The sequence below is a fragment of the Saimiri boliviensis genome, chromosome 12 (assembly GCF_048565385.1).
Source record: "Saimiri boliviensis isolate mSaiBol1 chromosome 12, mSaiBol1.pri, whole genome shotgun sequence".
In the NCBI taxonomy this organism is placed as follows: domain Eukaryota; kingdom Metazoa; phylum Chordata; class Mammalia; order Primates; family Cebidae; genus Saimiri; species Saimiri boliviensis.
Genome location: NC_133460.1, coordinates 11078243 through 11101007, shown reverse-complemented (window position 1 = coordinate 11101007; position 22765 = coordinate 11078243). Strand labels below are relative to the sequence as shown.

The 22765-nt window shown below is 58.7% G+C and overlaps 1 protein-coding gene across 4 annotated transcripts; it reads left to right on the top strand.

Annotated features, from left to right (window-relative positions):
* The first annotated feature begins 12406 nt into the window (after positions 1-12406).
* On the top strand, positions 12407-22490 carry LOC101040460 (mesothelin). 4 transcript variants are annotated; one of them, XM_010338980.3, is made up of 18 exons: positions 12407-13401; positions 13538-13592; positions 14847-14940; positions 15318-15361; positions 15748-15797; positions 16588-16708; positions 17293-17372; positions 17530-17659; positions 17742-17935; positions 18164-18254; positions 18328-18427; positions 18703-18881; positions 20409-20564; positions 20833-20975; positions 21050-21177; positions 21512-21606; positions 22021-22207; positions 22286-22490. In XM_010338980.3, the coding sequence occupies exons 3-18, from the start codon at positions 14856-14858 to the stop codon at positions 22372-22374; spliced, it is 1872 nt and encodes a 623-aa protein (XP_010337282.1). In that variant the 5' UTR covers positions 12407-13401; positions 13538-13592; positions 14847-14855; the 3' UTR covers positions 22375-22490. The 4 variants fall into 4 exon arrangements, with proteins under 4 accessions (XP_010337282.1, XP_010337281.1, XP_039334105.1 ...); XM_010338979.3 differs by lacking the exon at positions 13538-13592 and having other exon boundaries at positions 12408-13401; XM_039478171.2 differs by lacking the exons at positions 12407-13401; positions 13538-13592 and adding an exon at positions 13409-13485.
* The last annotated feature ends 275 nt before the right edge of the window (positions 22491-22765 follow it).

Sequence of the window (22765 nt, the reverse complement as noted above, 5' to 3'; positions counted from 1 at the left end):
AGGCGCTCAGCTGGTCTGGGGAACTCGGGCAGGGAAGCAAGCAGGGGAGGGCGCGATGCCTCCGTTGCCCGGGGCGCCCGGGGCGCCGCTCCCAGGGCCGCTAGCCCCCTTTTCCGTTCTCTCGGAGACCAGCCAGGAAAAGTCCATGCCCCTGGGAGACCCTGAAACAGGACTCTGCGGGCCTACTCGCGTTTTTTTTTTTTTTTTTTTTTTTTTTTTTACCTTTTTTCCCCCCAGGAAGATTAGAAATGAGATTTCTTTCTTTCTTTCTTTTTCTTTCTCTCTCTCTCGCTTTTTCTTTCTTCTTTTTCTTTCTTTCTCTCTTTTTTTTAAGACAGAGTCTCGCTCTGTCGCTCAGGCTGGAGTGCAATGGCACCATCTCGGCTCACTGCAACCTCTGCCACCTGGGTTCAAGTGATTCTCCTGCCTCAGCCTCCCAAGTAGCTGTGACTATAGGCGCACACTTGGCTAATTTTTTTGCATTCTTTTTTTTTTGTTTTGAGACGAAGTTTCGCTCTTGTTACCCAGGCTGGAGTGCAATGGCACGATCTCGGCTCACCGCAACCTCTGCCTCCTGGGTTCAGACAATTCTCCTGCCTCAGCCTCCTGAGTAGCTGGGATTACAGGCACGCGCCACCATGCCCAGCTAATTTTTTGTATTTTTAGTAGAGACGGGGTTTCACCATGTTGACCAGGTTGGTCTCGATCTCTCAACCTTGTGATCCACCCGCCTCGGCCTCCCAAAGTGCTGGGATTACAGGCTTGAGCCACCGCGCCCGGCCTCTGCATTCTTAGTAGACACGGGGTTTCACCGTGTTGGCCAGGCTGGTCTTGAACCCCTAACCTCGTGATCCGCCCACCTCGCCCCCCCCCCCCCAGCAAAGTGCTGGGATTACAGGCGTGAGCCGCTGACTCGCTTTTTAAGCTGATGTTTGTCATATGTCTGGTTACACATCTAACGGCCTGTTTGATGGGGACTTCTCAGAAAACTCCTGGATGGAGGCTGGCATCTTTTTGGCCCGGGCAGGCTCAGCCTGTGGAGATCTCACAGTGGCCACATCCCATGCCCCAGCCTGCACCGCACCCTCCCGGGGCTTCTAGGCCCTGATTCCGACCGAGTGTCCCCTCAACCAAGAGACGGCCTGGGCACTCCTGCACTTGCCCGCACCTGCCCGTGGGGTCTGGGCCATCAGCCTGTGGGGTCTGGGCCATCCTCCATCACCTGCAGCTGCTCCTCTGGGTCAGACAGGACTTTCTTCCTCTGCTGCAGGGAGGAGCTTTCCACAGCACCTGGGCCAGGTGGGCTCCCAGGCCCCAGCCACCACGCCACCTGGCAGTACCTGGCCAAGCTTGGAGATGAGGCGCCTGAAATATGTTCTTTTAAAAATAGAGCAGGGGACCGGGCCCCATGGCTCACGCCTGTAATCCCAGCACTTTGGGGGACCGAGGTGGGTGGATCGATAGTTGAGACCACATCCTGGCTCTACTAAAAATACAAAAATTAGCTGGGCATGGTGGCGTGCGCATGTAGTCCCAGCTACTTGGGAGCCTGAGAGAGAATTGCTTGAACCCAGGAGGCGGAGGTTGCAGTGAGCTGAGATCACGCCATTGTACTGCAGCCTGGGTGACAGAGCGAGACTCCATTTCAAAAAAAAAGAAAGAAAAAAGAAAAGGCACACAAAAGAAGCTTAGTGCCCCTGCGGTGCCGTGGAGTGGGTTTGCGGAAGATGTGGGAGGAAGGAGTGCTGTCGAGGATCGGGAAGGGTCTTGAGGTGAGTTTCCTCCGCTGGTCTGGGTGGAGCTGGGTGGGGGCTCAGCCCCTGGCGGATTCTTCATTAACTCGCAGACATTTCCTGGGAACCCCTGGGTTCTAGTGGCAACCTTGTACCTCTGGGGCCCCTGCTCTCTCTTTTGCAAATTGTTTCATCATCATCATTAGCGAGTATTTACCACGCGCTTCCCATATGCTAGTCCCTGAGCCACAGCCTGGGAACCCGGGGCTTACGTGGGTTGGGGGGGCATGGGAGGACACGAGGGCCGGCTGGGGACACAGGGGGAGGCCGGCTGGAGTCCAGGTTGCCATGATGCCGTCCCGTGACTGTGTGTGACACCTCCTTTCCCTGGGCTGGGATGGGTGCCTGGTGGGGGCGTCTGCTCTGGGGCACCCACAGGACTCCCCTTTGCCTACAGCCGCCCCCTGTGTTTGGGTTGAGGTCCGTGCCAGCATCCGCTTGGAGGTCTGGGGTCATGAGACTGGTAGAGCCCCCTGGTACCCTCCCCTGGGTTGGTGTCAGAGTTTCAGCCTGAGAAGGGCTCACACGCCAGTGGCTAAAGTGATGTTCCCCTCCCAGGTCTGGAGGCCACACATCTGAGGTCACTGTCAGTCACCACACTCCCTCTGGAGGCTGCAGAAACTGCCTCCAGTTTCTAGGGGCTCCAGGCCTCCTTGGCCTTTGACTGCACCGCTCTCAATTTTTTTTCTTTAATGCAGCGTCTTACTCTTTTCCCAGGCTGGAGTGCAGTGGTGCGCTCACAGCTCGCTGCAGCCTCAACCTCCTGGGTTTAAGCGGTCCTCCTGCCTCAGCCTCCAAAGTAGCTGGAACTATAGGTGCGTGCCACCATGCCTGGCTAAGTTATCTTTACTGTTATATTTATTTTACTTTATTTTATTCTTATTATTTTGAGATGGATTTTTGCTGTTGTTGCCCAGGCTGGAGTGCAGTGGCAGGATCTCGGCTCACTGCAGCCTCTGCCTGCCATGTTCAAATGGCCTTCTGAGGCCACGTCCAGCCTCAGTCTTCTGAGTAGCAGCGAGTACAGGAGTCCCCCACCATGCCCAGCTAATTTTTTGTATTTTTAGTAGAGATGGGGTTTCACAATGTGGGCCAGGCTGGTCTTGAATTCCTGGCCTCAGGTGATCCACTGGCCTCAGCCTCCCGAAGTGCTGGGATTACAGGCATGAGTCAGTGCACCTGGCCTTATCTTTGCTTTTGAGACAGCGTCTTGCTCTGTCATTCAGGCTGGAGTGCAGTGGTGCTGAGACACCAGTCTCAGCTCACTGCAACCTCCACTTCCCATGTTCAAGAGATTCTCCTGCCTCAGCTTCCTGAGTAGCTGGGATTACAGTTGCACACCACTATGACCAGCTAATTTTTGTATTTTTAGCAGAGAAGGAGTTTCACCATGTTGCCCGGGCTGGTCTCAAACTCCTGACCTCATGATCTGCCCACCTTGGCCTCCCAAAGTGCTGGGATATACCAGCGTGAGCCACCATGCCTGGCCTTATGTTTGCTTTCATTAGAGACAGGGTTTCTCCGTGTTACCCAGGCTGGTCTCAAACTCCTGGGCTCAAGTGATCCTTCCCCCTGGGTCCCCAGTGCTGGGATTACAGCATGAGCCACTGGGCCTGGCCTGGGTGTATATTTTGGGAGGTCGCCCTTCAGTGCCCACAGCCCTCATTTCCAGGTTCTTGTGGGACTCTCAGAGGTTGAAGGACAGAGAGATGCTTTTCACCCCCTAACCAGGTTTAGGGAGGCTGTGCAGGGCTGGCCTGCGAGGGGCGGGCAGGGTGGAGGTGGGGCCTGTGAGCCCACGTGGGCCAACAGGTGTCACAACCTGGTACGGACCCCAGGGCAGGGGTGCCTGGAGAGACAGGGGAACAGGGGAGGGGAGCGGAGTTTTCCTGAATTCACTAATTTTCCCTGAATGTCTGATTTCAAAATGTTTACTCAGCTCTCTCCAGGAAGTGGGAAAGGAGAGGTAAGTTGACCTGTGGGTCTGCCTGCTGGGGCTTCAGGAGCGGAGGGGTGGCGTCTGCCTGCCTGGGCTTCGGGAGAGGATGTGATTCAGGCTTGGTCCGCGTGACTGTGGTCTCCAAGGCCCGAAGGACACACCAGGCCAGGTGCCCCCGTCACACACAGCCCACAGGGGTTCCCACCCCCCTCCCCACCCCTCAGGGCCGGCCTCCCTCGGATCTCATCATAGAACCCGGTTTTAGGTTTGGGGGCCCAGGGGCTGCCTGGTGGGTGGGTTGGCGGGGAGTGAGATGGCATGGCTCTGTGTCCCCACCCAAGTCTCGCCTCCAACTGTAATCCCCGTATCAAGGGAGGGAGGTGACTGGATCGTGGGGGCGGGGTTCACCGTGCTGTTCGCAGGATAGTGAGTTCTCACGAGGGCTGAGGGCTTGTAAGCGGCGGCTCCCCTTCTGTGCTCTCGCCTGCTGCCCCATGAGACGGACCTGCGTCCCCTTCGCCTTCCGCCATGGTCGTGTTTCCTGAGGCCTCCCCAGCCCTGTAGCACTGGGAGCGAATTCAACCTTTCAATTTTTGTGTTTTCTATTCGTTGAGACAGAGTCTTGCTCTGTCGCCCAGGCTGAAGTGCAGTGGTATGATCTCGGCCCACTACAAACTCCGCCTCCCGGGGTCGAGCGATTCTCCTGCCTCAGCCTCCCGAGTAGCTGGGACTACAGGCAGGCGCCACCACACCAGGCTAATTTTTGTATGTTGGCCAGGCTGGTCTTGAACTCCTGGCCTCAGGTGATCTGCCCACCGCAGCCTCCCAAAGGGCTGGGATTACAGGTGTGAGCCCATGCGCCTGGCCAAACCTCTTTTGTTTACAAATTACCCACTATCTGACAGTGACTTCCTAGCAGTGTGGGAATAGACTCGTACACGTGGGGAATGTGATGAATCCTCCAACTCCCCAACCCGTGTGATCCCCAACATGGAGGACACCAGGACCAGCTTCCAGGGGGCCAGGCCCAGGCAACAGAGCGCAGGGTAGGCCAGCGTGGCCGTGGGGCGACCTGGCACCCAGCAGGAATTCGGGGATGAGGCTGGGTGTGGTGGCTCACACCTGTAATGCCAACACTTTGGGAGGGTAAGGTGGGAGGATCGCTTGAGCCCAGGAGTCTGAGACCAGCCTGGGCAACATATTAAGACCTCGTCTCTACACAATAGTTGGGCGAGGTGAGGCAAGCCTGTGGTGCCAGCTAATGAGGAGGCTGAGGTAGGAGGACCACTTGGCCTCAGGAGGTCGAGGCTGTGGTGAGCTGTGATCGCACCACTGCGCTCCAGCCTGGGCAACAGAGCAAGACCCGGTCTCAAATAACAGCAAAAAAGTGTGGAGGTGCTGGATCCTGTGGGAAGCTGGCTGGACATGGGGGCACACCCTCCACCCTGCAGGACCTTCCCGCCCCTCTGGGGCTGAGGCGCTCCCACGGCCCCGCCTCCTGGGTGGCAGAGGGAACGTGGGAAAGGCTGCGGGCCCCAGGTTCCAGGGTAGCCCCGTGAGGCCTGTGATTCGTAAAACGTGGAGAGAAAACAGCCATTTGTAGGGAGACACGGGGCACTGGTGGCCATCTCCACCTGCAGTCAGATCTGGACAGCCTCCCGTTCCACGTGCACGCCGCCCTCTGTGAAGCAGGCCGCTGGCTCTCCCTTGGCAGTTGGCCAAGCGGAGGTTGTATTTGTTGAAGGGAATTGCTGTCTGGTTGGGCGTGGGTCATTAGCAGCGTAATCAACACACACGTCGTCCCTGGGGCCGCCACACCGTGTCAACAGGTGGAGGCCCTGACAGGCTGCAATTAGCAGCTAATGAGGACGCCTGTGGTGACTCTTGCCTCCAGCCACAGGCGCACAGTGGGTTGTGAAAAATAATGCTGTCAATTTAAAACAGTGGAGCAGGGCCAGGCGTGGTGGCTCACACCTGTCATTCCAGCACTTTGCTGAGGCGGGTAGATCATGAGGTCAGGAGTTCGAGACCAGCCTGGCCAACATGGTGATCCCTTGTCCCTACTAAAAATACAAAAATTATCCTGGTGTGGTGGTGCATTCCTGTAATCCCAGCTACGCGGGAGGCTGAGGCAGAATCATTTGAACCTGGGAGATGGAGGTTGCAGTGAGCCGAGATGGGACCACTGCACTCCAGCCTGGGTGACAGAGTGAGACTCCATGTCAAAAACAAAACAAAGAATGACTCTGTTGCAGAGTGGGTGTGCTCAGAAAGCAGGAGGAAGAACTCATGTCCCTTGTTAGCATCTCTGCTCCCAAGCAGCTGCGAGGAGCTGTGAATAGAGCTGAGTGTGCAGGTGTGGTGTCGTCGGTGACCCCTGAGCCTCAGCCTCAGCCTCAGCCTGCTCACTGAAGCGCCTAACAAAGTGGCCACACTCTCAGGAGGTCTGCACACTCTGAGGCCCGCTGGGAAATGTGCCACATGGCCAGAGCTACTTTTCAATTAACAGTTGGGGGTCAGCTTGGGAAGCAGCTGTTTTCAGCTCCTAAGCGTGAACTTTATACCTGCACATGCCCTGTGAGTACCAGGCTAGGCACTTCGAGATGGAGTCACTCTGGTCGTGTTTTATGAAGCTAGAGACCTGGTGAAAGGCGGGCTTCCTCCATCATAACCGTCCTGGTGCCCCTGTTCTGGCCCAGGTGTTGCCAGCGTCTCGGCCCCAGAGCCAAGTGCTGCTCCGTGCACTGATGCCGTTTTGCGGGACTGGAATCTTCGCTTTCAGAACTGCCGAGCCAGGACCACCCCGGAGTGCCTGGCTCCGAGCTGTGCCCATGCTCCTCTGCTGAAGCCAGGAGACCTGGTTCTCATGAGGGATGTGGCCCCTCATCCGAACCCTCGGGACCTCAGTTCTCTTCTCTGTAAATCAGGGATAGAAGGCCACCTTCCACAGCTCTGACTCGGCAGGACATCCTGCTCTGGCCTGGCTGGTGGAGGGGAGGTGCTGACCTCCCAGAGTCGGGAAGACTGGGCCAACCAGGAAGGCTTCCTGGAAGAGGTGACCTGGGGTAGAGACCCAGTGATGAATTTGCTCCAAGCCAGACCACATTAGGTGTGTGTGGGGGGTGGAATTTAGAATGATCAGAGCAGAAGCCAAGCTCTGAGCTCAGAGCACAGCTCCTGCTCTCTGTGAAGGGGCGCTGCTGCGGGAGCCCCCATGGGATTATCGGATTAGCGCGGGAGAACGAGGCTACACCACAGGCCGAGCCAGCAAAGCCAGAAGTCTCTGTTTACTCAACTTCTTAAAGGTGACTGCCGGTACTCTGACGGCTCAGCCGTGTGAAAATCAGAGAAAAGGTGCTATTTTTTTTTTTTTTTTTTTTTAATGTGCAGAACAAACAAGACCAAAGTTATTTTATTCATTCGAAGCGTGAAAAGGCCAACAATAGCCTGGGGTGGGTGGGGGCGCGGGCACCCTGGCTGCCATCATCCCTGGTGTCCCTGGCACGGAAACCCAGGTGCCTGTGAGTGCAGCCCCCAAAGCGCAGAGGAGACCAGAAAGAAAGCCACCCACGTGCCCGCCGTGATCGTGTGGCCAGCGGGAACCAGGGCAGCCGCGCTCTCCGGGCCTGTAGGCTCCGGCTCTCCTCCCCGCCACGTGGCGCTCCCGTCTGCTAATGCAAAGCTCCTTGTTCTAATTTGAGTTTCAGTGGATGTCCAGAGGTCAGACCTGAAAGCCCCCCTCGAGACCAGCCCCCACTCGCTTTTCCACTGTGCTGGCCGTCCCTGTTAACTTGCTGTGCCTTTGACGCTTGGGAAGTGTCTTCCGTCTGTTTGACATCTGCCTGGTGACTGCCGTTCGTTCATTCACTAGGAATCCTTCTTTCGGATGAAGTCACATTTACCAGGGCTTTGCAGTACTCTTCCGTTCTGGGGCCTCAGGGGTCCTGCTTCCTTCCCTTTATTCTTTGGTTCCTACCCGCCTTTCTTATGTTTTATTTTACTTTTTTTTTTTAAGAGATGGGGTTTCACCATGTTGGTCAGGCTGGTTATGAACGCCTTACCTCTTTTTTATTATTATTTTTTTTTTAGAGACAGGGTTTCACCATGTCGGCCAGACTGGTCTCGAACTTCTGACCTCAGGTGATCCGCCCGCATTGGCCTCCCAAAGTGCTGGGATTACAGGTGTGAGCCACGGAGCCCAGCCCTTTTTTTTTTTTTTTCTTTTTTTTTAGATGGAGTCTCCTGTCACCCAGGCTGGAGTGCAGTGGCATGATCTCAGCTCACTGCAGCCTCTGCCTCCTGGGTTCAAGCAGTTTCTGGCTAATTTTTGTATTTTTAGTAGAGACAGGTCTCACCGTGATGGCCAGGCTGGTCTCAAACTCCTGACCTCAAGTGAGCTGCCTGCCTCGGCCTCCCAAAGTGCTGGGATTACAGGTGTGAGCCACTGTGCCCGACTTTAGTCATTTTTTTTTTTTTGAGACAGAGTCTCACTGTACCACCCAGGCTGGAGTGCAGCGGCATGATCTCGGCTCACTGCAGCCTCCTCCCGGGTTCAAGGAATTCTCTGCGTCCTGAGTAGCTGGGATTACAGGCGTGTGCTACCATGCCTGGCTAATTTTTGTATTTTTATTTTTATTTTTATTTTTTTGAGATGGAGTTTTGCTCTTGTTACCCAGGCTGGAGTGCAATGGCGCGATCTCGGCTCACCGCAACCTCCGCCTCCTGGGTTCAGGCAATTCTCCTGCCTCAGCCTCCTGAGTAGCTGGGATTACAGGCACGCGCCACCATGCCCAGCTAATTTTTTTTTTGTGTGTGTGTATTTTTAGTAGAGACGGGGTTTCACCATGTTGACCAGGATGGTCTCCATCTCTTGACCTCGTGATCCACCCGCCTTGGCCTCCCAAAGTGCTGGGATTACAGGCTTGAGCCACCGCGCCTGGCCTAATTTTTGTATTTTTAGTAGAGACGAGGTTTCTCCATGTTGAACCAGCTGATCTCAAAACCCTGACCTCAGGTGATCTGCCTGCCTTGGCCTCCCAAAGTGCTGGGATTACAGGCGTGAGTCACTGAGCCTGGCCAAAATTTTTATTTATTGATTTATTATTTTAAAATTTATTTATTTTTGCAGTCTCACTGTTGCCCAGGCTGAAGTGCAGTGGTGTGATCTTGGCTCACTGGAACCTGTGCCTCCCAGGTTCAAGCGATTCTCCCACCTCAGCCTCCCGAGTAGCTGGGATTACAGGTGTGCATCACCATGCCCGGCTAATTTTCGTATATTTAGTAGACGGGGTTTCACCATGTTGGCAAAGCTGGTCTGGAACTCCTGACATCAGGTGATTCACCCGCCTCAGCCTCCCAAATTGCTGGGACTACAGGCATGAGCCACCGCGCCCGGCCAAGTTTAACTTCTTAAGAAAGTGCTAAATGCAAGTGCCTGTATCGATTTTCACTCCCAGCGGCAGCTTGCAAGAGTTCCGGTTGCTTCACATCCCTGCCAACACTTGTCAGTGTCAGTCCTCTTAAATTTAGGCACCGTAGTGGGTGTGTGATGAGCCGTGTCTCACTGTGGATTTCTCACTGGGTTGAATCTGCATTTCCTCAATGAGTCATGTCAAGTGGGTGTGTGACGGGCAGCGACTCATTTGGGATCTCATTTGCATTTGATGAGTCATGATGATGAGCACCTTTTCACATGTGGGCTGGTCGTGTGGCGTGTGTTTTTTGAGAGGAAGTTTTCACCCAGGGCGTGGTCACAGCTCGCTGTGGCCTCAAACTGGCCTCAAGTTCTTTTCCCACCGCAGCGTCCCAAGTAGATGGGAGTGCGGTGGTGTGGTCATAGCTTACTGCAGCCTCAAACTCCTGGGCTCGAGTGAGCCTCCCACCTCAGCCTCCTAAAGTGCTGGGATAACAGGCATGCACCACCACACCTGGCTTTTGTATGTTTTTTTTTGTGTGTGTAATGTATCTATTTAAATCTTTTGCTCTTTTTTTTTTTTTTTTTTTTTTTGAAACAGAGTTTCGCTCTTGTTACCCAGGCTGGAGTGCAATGGTGCGATCTCAGATCACCGAAACCTCCGCCTCCTGGGTTCAGGCAATTCTGCCTCAGCCTCCTGAGTAGCTGGGATTACAGGCACGCGCCACCATGCCCAGCTAATTTTTTGTATTTTTAGTAGAGACGGGGTTTCACCATGTTGACCAGGATGGTCTCGATCTCTTGACCTCGTGATCCACCCTCCTTGGCCTCCCACAGTGCTGGGATTACAGGCTTGAGCCACCGCGCCCGGCCCTATGTACGTTTTTAAATCATCTCATCAACTTCTTCAGAAAGGGCTGCCGGAATTGACTCCATCCCTGGGTCAGTGTGGGGGAACTGGAGTCGTCACGTTTGCCTTCCAATTCCTGAGTGGGGCATGGTTCTCTGCTGACTCATTCCGCTCTGTTTTCTCTCAGCAGCTCCCTGTATTTTCACAGAGGAAGTCTTGAACATGTTTTAGGTTTATTTCTAAGTATTTTATTTTTTGAGCGATTGCAACTGGATTTTAAAATTTTGCTTTCCAGTTGTTTTGCTGCTGGTACATACAAAGACACTTCATTTTCAGATATTAACCTTACATTCGGTGACCTTGCCAGCCTCGCCAGCAGTTCTAGTACTTAGAAACTTTATGTGTGAATAATCACGCCATCTGCGAATAAAGAGTTTGGCTCCTTTCTTTCTGATGCTCCTTGTTTCTTATATTTTTCTTGTCTCATTGGAATGAATGCCAGTGACCGTCAGTACAATTTGTTTTTTTAAAATTTTATTTTTATTTTTTATTTATTTTATTTATTTTTTTTTTTGAGACGGAGTTTCGCTCTTGTTACCCAGGCTGGAGTGCAATGGCACGATCTCGGCTCACCGCAACCTCCGCCTCCTGGGTTCAGGCAATTCTCCTGCCTCAGCCTCCTGAGTAGCTGGGATTACAGGCACCATGCCCAGCTAATATTTTTTATTTTTTGAGACGGAGTTTCGCTCTTGTTACCCAGGCTGGAGTGCAATGGCGTGATCTCGGCTCACCGCAGCCTCCGCCTCCTGGGTTCAGGCAGTTCTTCTGCCTCAGCCTCCCGAGTAGCTGGGATTACAGGCACGAGCCACCATGCCCAGCTAATTTTTTGTATTTTTAGTAGAGACGGGGTTTCACCATGTTGACCAGGATGATCTCGATCTCTTGACCTCGTGATCCACTCACCTCAGCCTCCCAAAGTGCTGGGATTACAGGCATGAGCCACCGCGCCCGGCTTTTTTTTTATTTTTTGAGCTGGAGTCTTGCTCTGTCACCCAGGCTGGAGTGCAGTGGTGCCATGTCGGCTCACTGGAACCTGTGCCTCCCGGGTTCAAGTGATTCTCCTGCCTCAGCCTCCTGAGTAGCTGGGACTACAGGCACGTGCCACCACACCTACTAATTTTTTGTATTTTTAGTAGAGACGGGTTTCACCTTGTTGGCTAGGATGGTCTCGATCTTCTGACCTCATGATCTGTCCACCTCAGCTTCCCAACGTGCTGGGATTACAGGTGTGAGACACCGCGCATGGCCTCATTTTTAAGTTCTTGATAGAGTCTCACTATGTTGCCCAGGCTGGTCTCGAACTTGTGGCCTCAACTGATCCTCACACCTCGGCCTCCCATGGTGCTGGTCGAAGGCCGAGTCCAGACTGGCCAGAGCAGGTTTTCTTCATTGTCGGCAGCTTGCAGTCTGCTGGTTCAGGGCTAAGCTAGGCACGTGGGCTCAGCCACGGCTCCTGCTGAGAGCTCAGCTGGGTCTGTGGCCCCTCCTTGGCGCCTCTGGTCCAGGCCTCTCCTTGAGCTCCGGGCCCTGGGTATTCTGGGCTCCTTCCTTGGTTTCCTTTGGCCGGGAAAGTGGTGGGTTTCGTGGGAGTCCGGGCCACTTCACAGCGCCACGGCAGACCTGCGGATCCTCCAGGGCAAAGCTTCGTGGACACGAAGGAGATGCCACTCCCAGCTGGTACCCGCCTTTACCTGTCAGTCTCCTCCCCAGAACCCTTGGGTAACTGGTTTTCTACAGTTGTTCTGGAATTTTTCAGTTGTTTTCTGTAGAAGGGATTTTTTTTTTTTTTTTTTTTTGAGACGGAGTTTCGCTCTTGTTACCCAGGCTGGAGTGCAATGGCGCGATCTCGGCTCACCGCAACCTCCGCCTCCTGGGTTCAGGCAATTCTCCTGTTTCAGCCTCCTGAGTATCTGGGATTACAGGCACGCGCCACCATGCCCAGCTAATATTTTGTATTTTTAGTAGAGACGGGGTTTCACCTTGTTGACCAGGATGGTCTCGATCTCTTGCCCTCGTGATCCACCCGCCTTGGCCTCCCAAAGAGCTGGGATTACAGGCGTGAGGGATTTTTTTTAAAAGGTCCTTCACCCGCTCTTGACATTTGTAAGTTGACGCTTAACACCTGGCAGCCCTGCTGAATTCTGTGTGCGTGAGGGTTGGGTTCCACCGAGAATCATCATAGAAAACTCACTTCATGGGAAATGATCAGAGACGACCCTGCGCACACCTCCCTTCAGCAAACAGAAACCTTCACAGGTGTTAATAGCCCAGGGGCGTTCCGCTCTGGGAACAGGCGCTCACGGCATTCTGGGAGGGGCTTCAGGGGCAGGGAGGGGCTTCTGGCTTCAAGGCCACCCACCCAGGCTGTGGTCCCAGTTCAGGGGAAGCAGCTCTTCCCCAGCAGCCTGCAGCCAGCCTGAACTGGAGGGGAACCCGGCCCCACTTCACCAGGCCAGCGAGTGCCCGGGGGCAGGTCCGTTCCAGTTGCCCCCGAGGGAAGGGGTAGGCGTGTGCCTGGAGCTGGCCCCCGCCCTGAGTGGGAGCTGCCTCCCCGACCTGTGTCTTCAGCCCCGAGAGGGACGGCTCACAGCCTCGTGAGGTCCACACTGCACCGCCCTGGGTCAGGAACGCGCTCCCAGGAGTCCTGTCTGGACTGTGTGGCCACCGTCCTGAGCATGCTGACCTGGGACTGCCACCTCTCCCCCTTCCGCCCCCGGTTTCACCACCCCAAAATCCAGAGAGGCATGAAGCGTGGGCCCGGGGCTCCCACCCACGCCCGCCAAGGGCAGCTTTGCCTTCCCGGCACCCCTTCTCCCCCAGGTGGGGGCCCTGGCCGGTGCCTGCCCTCTGCGGCTCCTGCTGGGGTCTCCACCCACACATTCCTGCGGCGTGAGGTGCAGCAGCCGCTCCCAGCCGCCCCAGGCAAAGCCATCATTTGTTCCCCTTGAGGGCCTGGGAGGCTGCCAGGCTCTCCACACCCACTTCCCAGTTGAGGAAACCGAGGCAGAGGAGGCTCAGGTGTGGCCAATCACGGTCTCGGTCAGCATTGCCCCAGGCAGGGCCCACGGAGACTCTGGGAGGGGCCCCTTGGGCGTGAGGGGATTCCCTCCCTACCCAACTGCGCAGAAGCCCTCGGCGGCCTGGGGGGTGCTGGGCTCCCCCTTTCCCACTGCCCTTTGGAGAACCACGTGGGCACTGGCCGGAGACCTGAAGGGGCCGTCCTGTTCGCCGTGGGTGCTGCTGGTGCCACGCTCTCCGGTCTCTGCCTGGCTGGCCACTCCCCACTGCTGTGACTCAAGGACAGACAGCTGCACACGGACCCACTGTGCCTCCTGCCCTGGGATCTGTAAGTAACAACCTTGGAGCGTTTCCTGCTGTGGTGTGGGTGGAATCCTCCTCGCCTTCCACCTGGAGAACTGGGCTGCCCCAGGTCAGCATGGAGCGATGGTCAGGCTTCAGCTGGACCTGATTTTACCCTGCAGGGTGCTCTCAGACTCCTTGGTTTGGAAGCGGCTCCCCGAAGGCCCCAGCCTCCCTGTAGGTGTGAAGGACTCGGATTCCAGGGCCCACAGAGGCCCCACAGAGCAGGAAGGGCCAGGCTCCAGGAGAGCCCCCACCCCAGCTGCTGAGGTCCTTGGTTCACCTGGGGCTGGGCTGGGGTGTGCCCAGGTCTCTTGTGATCTGATGGGCACGTTTTCTGCCTGGCCTCATGCACCCCAAGGACTGAGTCCCACCCCACCACTCATTTTCTGGCTGGGGGTCTGGTTTTCTTCCACCTTGTCAAGGTGTTCTTCCTCAGGGCTCCCCACTTCCTCTGGGGACTGTGGGGAATAGGGGCCTGGGGACCCTGGGGCTCCCTGTGACATTCCCCAGTGGCTGGGCTGACCAGGCGGGCTCTGCCCGTGGACAGAGCAGCTGAGTATGAGGGTGCTACCCCATTTCTGAGCTGTGGGTGGACCCGGGCCAGGGTTTTTGGGAGGCAGCTCTAATTCTCCCGAGCCACGCTGGCCTCCCTGAAAGGTGTGAGTGTCCAAGCTGGTTCCCTCTCCTATGGGCCCCACTCGTACCCCAGGAGGACAGTTCTTGTCCAGGGAGGGTCTACCCAGCCCCTTCCCTGTCCCACACTGGCCCACAGACCCCACCCTGGAGAGGACAAGGGATCCCCAGGCTGCTCACATGCCCAGCCCCCCTCACCCGGGCTGCACCTCCGAGAGGCGGGGGGTGGGGGGGGCACTGCTAGCAGGTGGGAAGGGGTGGTGCCCTCTGTCCCCACAGCGCCCCTCCTGCCTCAAGGGTGGTGTTTGCCTAGCAGGGCTCAGGGCATTCACAAAGCCCAGGCACCTGCAGCTGAGGGTAGGGGAGAGGGGAGGGGGGAGGGAGTCTCGTCCAGACGAGGGCGCCGCTGAGTACACCCCACACCTGCGATTTCCTCTTCACGATTGAGGGGACTGACACCAGCCTGAGCCAGCTGGGTGCTTGCTCTAAACTTTCCCCACCCTGCCCTGCCCTTCTGGGAGAGGGTGGGTGTCAACTGAGGCCTGGGCTGTCTGGGCTGAGGACCAGGCTCTTAGACCCAGCCCCTCCCCTGGGCAGGAGGAGCTAGTCAGGGCAGGGGGCAGAGGGCTCTGCGGCTGGAGGGCAGGGCCAAGGCTTGGACACAAACTGCAGGTGCCATGGAGGCTGGCCCTGGGAGCCCCTGCTGGGCCCACATGGCCCCAGGCTGGCCTGGGACAGAGGCATGGGGTGGGAACAGGCCGGGGGAGTCCCGTCCTAAGCCACTGCCCCCCACAGACACAGACCATGGCCTTGCCAACGGCTCGACCCCTGTGGCGGTCCTGCGGGAGCCCCGCCCTTGGCAGGCTGCCGTTCCTGCTCCTCAGCCTCGGTGGGTATTCAGCATCGCTGCTGGTGGACCAGGGGCCCTCGGCAAGGCTCGCCCGCCCCTGCCCTCTGCCCGAGGTGGGCGGGTGTCCCGAGCTCCAGCAGCTGTCTCTCCCCTGGTGGGGCTCAGGCGGCAGTGGGGATGTCGGGATGGGCATCTAACCGGACAAGCAGCGGGTCCCAGGGGTGATGTGGAAGGCCGGGCTCCGGTGCCTGGGGGACTGAAGTCCAGGGGCCTGAGCAACTGGCCTCCACCACTTTGGGGCATGCACAGGGCTGGTGGCTCTGGGAGTGGTCAGGCTCTGTTTCCTTCCTTCCCCGGGTCGGGGCACACTCCGGAGGCCCAGGCCCCCCTCCAAACTGTCCCCTCTGCTCCTTCAGGATGGGTGCAGCCCTGGAAGGCTTGGGCCGGAGAGACAGGGCAGGTAAGATCACCTCTGGGGACGCAGGGAGGGTCTCAGGTCCCGGGGGAGGGGTATGCCTTGCCGTGTTCTGTCTGTCATGTACACGGGAACACATATCCACGGTGCCTGCCCATCTCAGAGGTCCCCACTTACAAAGGGGCACCTGGACCTGCACATGCCTGGCCTGGGAGCAGCCCGGCCCCGGGGAGTAGCAGAGCCCACCTTGTAGCTGGGCGGAGGAAGTAGCTGGCCCAGAAGTAGCCAATAGCTAAGCCCATGGGTCCCGGACACTGGGCCTGGGAAGTAGCTAAATTCAGGGAGTACCTGGGACCAGGGGTGGGGAACCCTGGGAACACCTGCTCCAGGGAGCTGGGCGGAGCCACAGTCAGCAGGCCCTGTGCCCCCAGGAGGCTGCGCCCCTGGACCGAGTCCTGGCCAACACGCGTAACATTGCCAGGTGGGTCTGGAGTCCTCACAGCCCTGGAGGATGAGGCTCAAGGGGCCCTGGGGACTGAGGGTGGGTTGGGTGCCCTGCCCCCCAAGTCTTCTGTCTCCCAGCATCCCCTCTCCCCACATCTTCCCCTCTCCCCACAGCGTCCCCTCCCCCGTGTCCCCTCCCCCGTGTCCCTCCCCCACGTCCCTCCCCCTGCATACCCTCCCCCTGCATCCACTCCCCCTGCGTCCCCTTCCCGGCATCCCCTTCCCATCCCCTCCCTGATCCCTGCCCATCCCTCTCCCATGTCCCCTCCCTCATGTCCCCTCTCCCTCCCCCCTCCCTCCCCCTCCTCCCCCTCCCCCTCCCGTTCCCCTTTCCTTTCCCTCTCCTATCTTCTCCCCTCCCCTTCCCCTTCCCCATCCCCTCCCCCATCCCCTCACTCATGTCCCCTCTCCTATGTCTCCTCCTCTGTCCCCTCCCCCAAGTCCCCATGTCCCCTCTCCCTACATCCTCTCCCCTCTAATCCTCTCCCTCCCCCATCCCCTCCCCCTTCGTCCCCTCCCCGACCCCTCTCCTCCCCCTTTCTCCTCTGCTCCACTGCTGATCTCACTGGGCTCAGGACTGTGGGAGGGACTGACACCCCCTAGGTGATGGCAACGCCCAGCCCTTGAGGGTGTCCTGGCCTTGGGGGGTCTGCAGAGACCACCAGGATCCTTCGGGAAGTGGTGGGTCTACGGGGCTTGGGGAGCACCAGGTGGGCACTGACTGTGTGGGAGAGGGATCCTGGTGCCCAGCCCGGCCCCTCCTGCAGCCTCTCCCCTGGCGGCCTCCTTGGCTTCACGTGTGCGGAGGTGTCTGCCTTGAGCCCGGAGAGTGTCTGGGAGCTGGCTGTGTCCTTGGGACAGAAGAATGTCACGCTCTCAGCAGAGCAGGTCAGTCCCGTTGGGCTGCAGCAGGTGGGCAGAGCTGGGGCTAATGAATGCACAGGCAGCTCTCCCATGCCCACCTTGCCACCATGGTCCCTGCTGTCCCCACTGCCCCTGCTGCCCCCGCTGTCCCCACTGCCCCCGCTGTCCCCACTGTCCCCGCTGTCCCCACTGCCATCTCTCCCTGGCCAGTTCTTCCAAGAGTTCCTCTGGCCACCAAAGCTGACCATTAGGCTGCCTGTCCACGTCAGGGGCCGGCTCCCCAGGAGCAAGTCTGAGACGACCTTGTGTACTGGGCCTCCTCCTGGAGCCCCGTGCCAGCCCAAGGGTGAATCTTTTTCGGGGAGTAGGTAAGACCAGGGGAGGGGAGCGGCAGTCAGCTCCAGCCTGTGCGGCCCAGGCCAGGCACAGTCGCTGTCATCCCCTGGGTAGCGCCACGGGTAGCCAGAGACCCGCTGCCACGGATTCCCTCAGATTCCTGTGACCAGCGCTGGGGTGTGTCGTGGTGGGTGGACCGGCCGGGCAACCCTGGCCCTGTCACATGGACGGTGGCCTGGAACGCTCTGTGCTGGATGTCCTGATCCCTGCAGCTGCGCTGTCTGGCTCACCGTCTCTCTGAGCCCCCCGAGGACCTGGATGCCCTCCCACCGGACCTGCTGCTCTTCCTCAAGTAGGCCCTGCCCCCTGCCCCCTGCCCCCTGCCCCCTGCCCCCTGCCTCCTGCCTTGGACCCCAGGCCACAGCAGAGCCATGGAGGCCAGCCCAACCCCCTCTCAGGTGGGGACGGTGTGGTTAGTGCAGCCCGTCCCCGGCACCCTCTCTCCACAGCCCGGCCGCGTTCTCAGGGTCCCAGGCCTGCACCCGTTTCTTCTCCCGCGTCTCAAAGGCCAATGTGGACCTGCTCCCTCGGGGGGCTCCTGAGCGACGGCGACTGCTGCCCGCGGCCCTGGCCTGCCGGGTAAGGCCCGGCGCGGTGGGTGCGGGGTGGTGCAGGGGGAGACCTCTGCTGCTGCAAAGGCGCTGAGGCCACCTCTGTGCAGGGCGTGCGGGGGGCTCTGCTGAGCGAGGCCGACGTGCGTGCTCTGGGAGGCCTGGCGTGCGACCTGCCCGGGCGCTTTGTGGCCGAGTCGGCAGAGGCGGTGCTACCCCGGCTGGTGCACTGCCTGGGACCCCTGGACCAGGAGCAGCAGGAGGCGGCCCGGGCAGCTCTGCAGGGCGGAGGACCCCCCTACGGGTAAGCGAAAGTGTCTGGAACCTCGAAGGCTTGCCTGGTGGTGTGGCGTGAGCAGCCCTGAATGCGGACACCCACCGCCCCGCCTGGAGGCCCAGGCTCGCCACAACCCCTGCCAGTGCTTCCAGCGTCCCCTCCACAGCCGGAGGCACCGTGCGGCCTGGCTGTCTCCCCCCTCTCTGTCTGGGGCTGCATCTGGGGGTCCCTGAGCTGTGCCCCATGTCTGTGCAGCCCCCCGTCGACGTGGTCAGCCTCCACCCTGGACGCTCTGCGGGGCCTGCTCCCCGTGCTGGGCCAGCCCGTCGTCCGCAGCATCCCGCAGGTAAGACCCTGACCCCCAGCCCGAGGGTACACCCAGCCACCCGAGGCTCAGCCGGGGCCCTGCTCATCCTCAGGGCGTCGTGGCTGCATGGCGGAAACGCACCTCTCGAGACCCATCCTGGCGGCAGCCTGAACGGACCGCCCTCCGTCCGAGGCTCCGGCGGGACATGGAGAGTGAGAGCCGGGCCCCGTGCTGTCCAGCAGCAGGCTGGGCCGCACCCTGGGGGTGGGCAGCTGCAGTTGAGGGTCTCACCTGCCCGCTCCCTGGCTCCGCAGCACATCTCATTGTAACGACAAAGAGTGGACAGAATCCCGCTGTTTTGCCAGTGGGTAAACTGAGGCACAGAGAGGATCACAAATTGCCTAAGATCTCATCTCTCTGCGGGCGTGGGAGGAAGAAGGGGTCAAACAAAGTCCAGCCCCTGATCCCTGACCCCTGTACCCTCCAGAGAAGGCCTGTCCCCCAGGCAAGGAGGTCCTTGAGATAGATGAAAACCTCATCTTCTACAAGAATTGGGAGCTGGAAGCTTGTGTGAACGCGTCCCTGCTGGCCACCCAGATAGACCGCGTGGACGCCATCCCCTTCACCTATGAGCAGCTGGGCATCCTAAAGCACAAGTTGGACGAGGTAGCTCACGACCCGGGTTCCTGCCGCCCGCGGCGTCCAGGCCACCTCCAGTGTTGGAAACATGCTCGGTGCGCAGGAAAAACTAGCACTGAGACAGACAATCCTTCAGCAGCGCACCTTTTACTTCCTGGACTGCAGGAAGGGTACCTCACTGGCCACCTTGCCACGAGAGTATGGTGAACACAGGAAAACGCACACGTTTATCCCTCATGTGTTTGGGGTTGTCCTTTCTTTTTTTTTTTTTTTTTTTTTTTTTTGAGACGGAGTTTCGCTCTTGTTGCCCAGGCTGGAGTGCAATGGCGCGATCTTGGCTCACTGCAACCTCCGCCTCCTGGGTTCAGGCAATTCTCCTGCCTCAGCCTCCTGAGTAGCTGGGATTACAGGCACGCGCCACCATGCCCAGCTAATTTTTTGTATTTTCAGTAGAGACGGGGTTTCACCATGTTGACCAGGATGGTCTCGATCTCTTGACCTCGTGATCCACCCGCCTCGGCCTCCCAAAGTGCTGGGATTACAGGCTTGAGCCACCACGCCCGGCCTTTTTTTTTTTTTTTTTTTTTGAGACGGAGTTTTGCTCTTGTTACCCAGGCTGGAGTGCAATGGCGCGATCTCGGTTCACCGCAACCTCTGCCTCCTGGGTTCAGGCAATTCTCCTGCCTCAGCCTCCTGAGTAGCTGGGACTACAGGCATGCGCCACCATGCTCAGCTAATTTTTGTATTTTAGTAGAGACGGGGTTTCACTATGTTGACCAGGATGGCCTCGATCTCTTGCCCTCGTGATCCACCCGCCTCGGCCTCCCAAAGTGCTGGGATTACAGGCGTGAGCCACCGCGCCCGGCTGGGGTTGTCCTTTCTGCTGTGTCTGATCTCCGTCGGCTGAAGCCAGACCTCACAATCTAAACTAAAACTCGAAATTGGCTAACAACTTAAAACTTTTCTTTTTCTTTTTTTTTTTTCCTCTTGAGACGGAGTTTCGCTCTTGTTACCCAGGCTGGAGTGCAAATGGCGCGATCTCGGCTCACCACAACCTCCGCCTCCTGGGTTCAGGCAATTCTCCTGCCTCAGCCTCCTGAGTAGCTGGGATTATAGGCACGCACCACCATGCCCGGCTAATTTTTTGTATTTTTGTTAGAGACAGGGTTTCGCCATGTTGACCAGGATGGTCTCGATCTCTTGACCTCGTGATCCACCCACCTCAGCCTCCCAGAGTGCCGGGATTACAGGCGTGAGCCACTGCACCCGGCCCTACAACTTAAAACTTTTCTAAACAGATAAAAGCAAGGGAGAGCTGGGACAGGCCTGTGAGCACGTCCAGCACAGATATCCTGGTTAAAGTACAAGGACATAGAATGTACTACGTGCCTGTAAGCATGGCGTGTCTACCAGCTCCATAGGATAGGACTTAACAAAGAGTTATTAGCACACTTAACCTTTTAACAAGAAAGGCAACTGTAGAAAGGAGCTGTTCCGCTTCCCACCCCTGCCACCCTGGGGGTAACGTGGCCCTCCTGCTCTTGTGGTCTGCAGCTGTACCCACAGGGCTACCCCGAGCCTGTGATCCAGCACCTGGGCCAGTTCTTCCTCAAGATGAGCCCTGAGGACATTCGAAAGTGGAATGTGACCTCCCTGGAGACCTTGAAGGCTCTGCTCAAAGTCAGCAAGGGGCATGAAATGAGTGTTCAGGTGACCATCTGCCTCAGGGGGCACGTAGGATGACAGAGGGCTGTGGGGGGCAGAGCCTGAGGTTGTGCAGGCCTGGGGGTGGGACACAGTCTGAGGTTGTGCAGGCCTGGGTCGGGATACAGTCTGAGGTTGTGCAGGCCTGAGGGGCAGGGGGGAGATGAAGCCTGAGGTTGTGCAGGCCTGGTGGGGGCACAGCCTGAGGTGGTGCTGGTGGTGGAGGGCTCCATCTCTCCCTGCCACAAGGCTCCTCAGTGGCCTCCTCCCACAGGTGGCCACCCTGATTGACCATTTCCTGATGGGGAGGAGGCAGCTGGACAAAGACACCCTGGACACCCTGACTGCCTTCTACCCTGGGTACCTGTGCTCCCTCAGCCCTGAGCAGCTGGGCTCCGTGCCCCCCAGCCTCATCTGGTGAGTCCCCTGAGCTCTGTACGGCTAGGTGGGCCCATGTATTGGCACTCATTGCCCATGCACCCTGTCCCCAGGGCGGTCAGGCCCCAGGACCTGGACACGTGTGGCCCGAGGCAGCTAGAGGTCCTCTATCCCAAGGCTCGGCTCGCTTTCCAGAACGTGAATGGGTCCGAATACTTCTCGAAGATCCGGTCCTTCCTGGGTGAGCCGGGGAGCCCCTGGCCAGGGTGGCCACACAACATGGCGAGGGGCTACAGGCCTCACTCAGGCTGCCAGGGTAACTGGGTGGTCAGCCCCTGCTGCCCCCGGGGTATGGGTAGCCTTAGACGCTGTGGGTTCTGACCGCAGCTCTGGGCTTCAGCTACCTCCAGCATCTCCCATGTCTCAGAGGGTCAGGTGGCCAGGAAAACCCAGGCCTTGGAATCCCTAAGGAAACGGGGAACCCCTGTAATGCAAGTTTCCTGCAGCCTGGGGTCCAGGAGGGGCTGCAGGTGTGAGGTAAGGCCTCAGCTGGGGGCCTCTCACCCTGTGGGCAGGTGGAGCCCCCGCAGAGGACTTGAAGCTACTCAGTCAGCGGAATGTGAGCATGGACTTGGCCACGTTCATGAAGCTGCGGACGGAAGCGGTGCTGGTATGGCGGGCGTGACGAGGGGTGTGCACGGAGGAGCCCCGGGGAAGGGGCGCACGGAGGAGGGGGCAAGTGTGGGCTGGAGGGAATGGAAGGCAGGTCCGCAGGGGGCTCCACAGGGGTTGGATTCAAGGAGGGGGGTCCACAGGGGGCGGGGCCACAGGGGGCGGGGCCACAGGAAGGGCAGCCCCTGAGTCCAGAGGGGCTGCATTGGGCATCTGTGGGCGGGGCGGTTTGGACACAAGAGACCCTGGCAGCCCCTGGGGCGCTGTGGGAAGGATACCCTCTGTCTGGCAGCCCTTGGGGCGCCATGGGAAGGATACCCCCTGTCTGGCAGCCCTTGGGGCGCTGTGGGAAGGATGCCCTCTGTCTGGCAGCCCTTGGGGCGCCGTGGGAAGGATACCTTCTCTCTGGCAGCCATTGACCGTGGCTGAGGTGCAGAAACTTCTGGGACCCCACGTGGAGGGCCTGAAGGCCGAGGAGCGGCACAGCCCGGTACGGGACTGGATCCTACGGCAGCGGCAAGACGACCTGGACACGCTGGGGCTGGGGCTGCAGGGCGGCATCCCCAACGGCTACCTCATCCTGGACCGTGGCGTGCGAGGTGTGTGAGGTGGGCGGGTGGCCTGGGCGGGGCTGGGGGCGTGGAGGGGGGCGCTCTGAGGCTCCCCTGTCTCCGCAGAGGCTCTCTCGGGGACGCCCTGCCTGCTAGGGCCCGGACCTGTGCTCACCGTCTTGGCCTTGCTCCTGGCCCCCACCCTGGCCTGCTGAGACCCCCGCTCCGTTCCTGGCCCCAGCACCACTGGGGATCCCCGCCTGGCTGGTCCCTGTTCCACACCAGGAGAACTTGGCCTCAGTAAACGGGGATATGCCCCCTGCAGACATACCCTGTGGCCTCTGAGGACTTTGTGTGACCCCATCAGCATGGCCCCATCATCAGCCTGGCCCCATCAGCTTGGCTCCTCTCCCTCTGGTCTTTGGCCCCCAGGCCAGGTGGGGGCCCTTGGAGGCCTTCCTGACCCTGTTGTCCCCGGGCTGGGGGCCAGGCCAGTACACAGGGTGGCCCTAGCAGACAGTGGTGGGAGTCCTGTGCCCTTGTCCTCACAGGCTGGGCAGCTAGGACATCCCTGTACCCCCCCTGCTTAGGCCCCAAGCACAGACA